A 3,612-nucleotide genomic window follows, 5' to 3' on the forward strand; every position below is an offset into this window, starting at 1 on the left:
TAATGGTACAGGGCAGCAACACCAACTGAAACAGCTACTTGTACATAATACAAAAATATAATCCTTCATAAAGTTTATACTGTGCTAGGAATTATGTATTGAGCTTAAACAGTTGACATATAACATTTTCTCTTAAATAATGTGGGGAGGTACACTCAGCTAAATGAATGTAACAACATTTTCTCTAATTGAAGACAAACACACACATCACACCTCAGCTAAGATTTGAGAGCAAACTAACAGTTTTTCAAGTTTTCCTTTTGCCACTGTTCTCTACTGATAACAGAGTGGTTCTACAACCAAACAGTGAATTGAATTTTCAATAGCAACATTTACTAGCAGATACAGAAAAGCATTATTCAGACAACCGGCTTAAGGCACAATGGTTTCTACAGACAGATGAAACTACAGGCAAAAAAAATCCCCAAACAATTTTAAAGAAGGCTATGAGTGTTTAGCTACAGTACCTTGATGAACAACAACCTATTCTTTAAATATAATCTTGACAATATATTCAGTTGACTAGTGTGGCTTTTGGTTATTCTTAAAAAAAAAAAAGTAGTATTACAATGTCAAGAATGCCTCAAATCTTTGCAAAAAAAAAAATTCTCCCTTCATCCCTCCAGTTTAAAATGTAAAAAAAATAAAATCCAACTGTCACTCTCTCAAGATAATTCTTTTACAGACTTTTTAGAAATACAGTTTCCAACATGTTATATAGTAAAAGTCCACTAAATTATTTTGTTCTCCTTTAAAAGAAAGTGTATCTAACTGGTGATAACTGTCCCTCCTCCTCCCCCCAATTCTGTATACCACCTGTCTCTGCTATCCACAGCACTGGTGAACAATTCACTTAAATGAAATGAAGTTTATCCTGAAGACCTACAGAGCAAACACGAGTCCTTGATTTGCTCAAGACCTCTTCCTTAATAATATCCCATGACACTGGCTGAAACTTAAAACAATATGAAGCAGAACTACCATCCTGACAGTACCTGCCACAAACACCCAAACAGCTACCTTGTTAAAACTCTCTTAAACCCTAGACTGAAAAGTAGGATTTGAATAGGATAGGACAAGGAGTAAATTCATACAATTGCACTACAGAAATTGTGCATTCCAAATTGTACATGGTAGTTCAGACACAGAATTACAGTTGAGACATATCTGCAGAACCATTTTCAGTTTCAGAAAATGTTCCAGCCACATCACAAGCTGACGTCAAAAATTATGAACATGACAAAGTCACTGCAGCTTAACTAGTTCCACTCACTGAGTAGGGGATAGAAAAATTCATCAGAAAAAAAAAAAAAGTTGGAATCACATATTACATACTTTAAGAAGTATACTCTGTATTTTGTCTACTTTGACAATACACCCTGCATTTACCTATTCCTACATTTCAGAGTAGGAATGGCTGCAATTACTTGTAATAAATAACCAATACCCACTATAGTGTTGATATATTATTCCATGAATCCCCAAAGACTTTAATTTACGTATTGGTCTACTTGATCAGCCAAAAACCTTGGCTCCTACCTGCACTTGGTGCAGAGCTGATGAGATCTTTCTGTGCCTTACAATGTCAATCTTGGAGTCAGCAACTTTATTGTCAGTGCAGTGAATATCCCCAAGGTTCTCCCCATTTTCCCAGAACAAATGCCATCAGCACACAAAATACAAAATTGCCATTCATCACCTCTTTTGCCTTAAGGCCCAATGAGCAGAAGTCTTGTTTTAATGACTCTGGATCTTTTGTGCCTGAACCTTTAAAGTCTATCAACTTTCACACTGTCATTCATTTCCTGAATTTCAATGAAACACTTCCTCAGAAGTAAACTACACAGGTCACATGTTGTCATACGCACAGTCAACTATGAAGAAGTACATCCTGGATTCCAGTAACTCAGTGAGCAACAGTGTTTCCTCCACTTCAAATAAACTTAAAATAAATAATCTCAATTAAAATAACAGCTTCAACCATGACAGCTGAGTAGCATATAAAAATAAGAACTATAGGGAATTAATCTTGCTATTGCTATCTAATGATTGGCTTCCTGCACCACAGGAAATTTCTGACTCAATCAGTAGCAAAATTTTGTAAGCCACTTGCTAAAATCCAGATGCAAGAATGACATAAAACTGGGAAGAGGTTGGAATAACATTCTGTAAGTTAAAAACAGACATTCTTGACTTAAGTGAGCTATGCACACCTTAGGCTCAGAAGAGGTCACGATTAACTTTGGTGATGTGCACTTGTGCTCAGATCTCTGAAAAACCAGTAACGCAATTTAGCTGCAAGGACCTAAACCAGCCTTCTACGCCTTTTGTATGACTGGCTAATGGAGAATTAACACAAGGAAGCTGAAATAATCTTGTATGGTTGGTTCCAACCTCAGTCACCTAAAGAGACAGACATATGACAACAAAGTACCTATAAAAGCAGTGCAAATACAAAAGCTCCATTAACAGGGCAGGAGAAAAAAAAAAGAAAAAAGCAGCAGGGATTTGCTCAGTGGTTGTTTACTATTTTGCCTTCTGGCAGATGAAAGAAGTTATCTTCTTTGAGTTTAAGATGTTCTGGTAAATCTAGCTGTCTTTTTGCTTCTTCAATGTCTTCCTGAATTGCTGAAATGAGTGCCTCTGAAAAAGATAGTAGGGATATTTAAAAGTTGTTTTGAATTCTGAACATACAATAGCAAGTGAAAATAAGGTGTACCACAGAATACCAGACAACAATCACAGAAGTAGAATACAATTATTATCACAAGGTTTGAAAGGCAAAATTCTTTGGGTTTAAAATGTCTTTTTTTTTTTTAAACATGCCAAAGTTGCATTTTTCAGTGTTACAAGCACTACTCTCTCCTTGTTCCAAAAGACATTTTAGCAAAAGATCAACAGAGTTTCAGGTACTATTTCAATTCTAACAGAGTTGCATTTTAAAAAGAAATTAACAGACTAGGCTGACATTTTTATGACAAGCCCACGATTTCAAAATTATTCCTCAGAGAAGTGACAATACAATTTTTTAGGGCGATACCAAAACATATCTCTGCTTTTTTAGGGTGCTATCAAAACATACCCCTATATCTTCCAAACCAACTTGTACATTTAGCTTATGAAAACATTTTACTGACATTTCAAAGGTTAATAGATAAAACTTCTCATTATGGAAGAGATATGGTGAAGACACAGTACTTGCATGAGTAAGACAAATGAGAGACTAGTTTGAGGCAGACCTGCAATACTGACCTAAGGAATCAAAGTTTTTTTCTGGTCGAATATATCCAATTATGACTATACTAAGAATTTCTCCATAAAAGTCTTCTTTGAAGGTGTGGATAATGTGCGTTTCCTAAAGGAAGATAAATAAGTTGGCATTTATGATGAACTTTATTTCCCTCAGTGTAAGGATGTACAGCTAATATTCTTAATTCAAACTCCCCCCAACATACACCAATAAAAGGGACATGTAGTTTAGCATGTATAATGCAAGATTACAAGGCTAGGGCTTTTGTATATGTTAGTAAGGAGAAATGTACTTTGCATGGAATTTAAGAAACACTACTCAATTAAGAGTATTCTGATACCTCTTCCCCCCCCCCCTCACCC

At 35.6% G+C, this 3,612-nt stretch overlaps 1 protein-coding gene across 1 annotated transcript in view; it reads right to left on the reverse strand.

The window, feature by feature from the left end:
- Positions 1 to 207: 207 nt before the first annotated feature.
- LOC104123227 (riboflavin kinase) overlaps positions 208 to 3,612 on the reverse strand; it is a gene marked incomplete at its 5' end in the record, with an annotated part of 4,641 nt that continues 1,236 nt past the window's right edge. Inside the window, 2 exons of the mRNA XM_035891052.1 lie at positions 208 to 2,643; positions 3,253 to 3,355. Coding sequence (XP_035746945.1) covers positions 2,513 to 2,643; positions 3,253 to 3,355 — 234 coding nt within the window. The remainder of the gene's footprint in view (positions 2,644 to 3,252; positions 3,356 to 3,612) is intronic.

The sequence above is a fragment of the Egretta garzetta genome, unplaced genomic scaffold (assembly GCF_000687185.1).
Source record: "Egretta garzetta isolate BGI_Z169 unplaced genomic scaffold, ASM68718v1 scaffold173, whole genome shotgun sequence".
Classification (NCBI taxonomy): domain Eukaryota; kingdom Metazoa; phylum Chordata; class Aves; order Pelecaniformes; family Ardeidae; genus Egretta; species Egretta garzetta.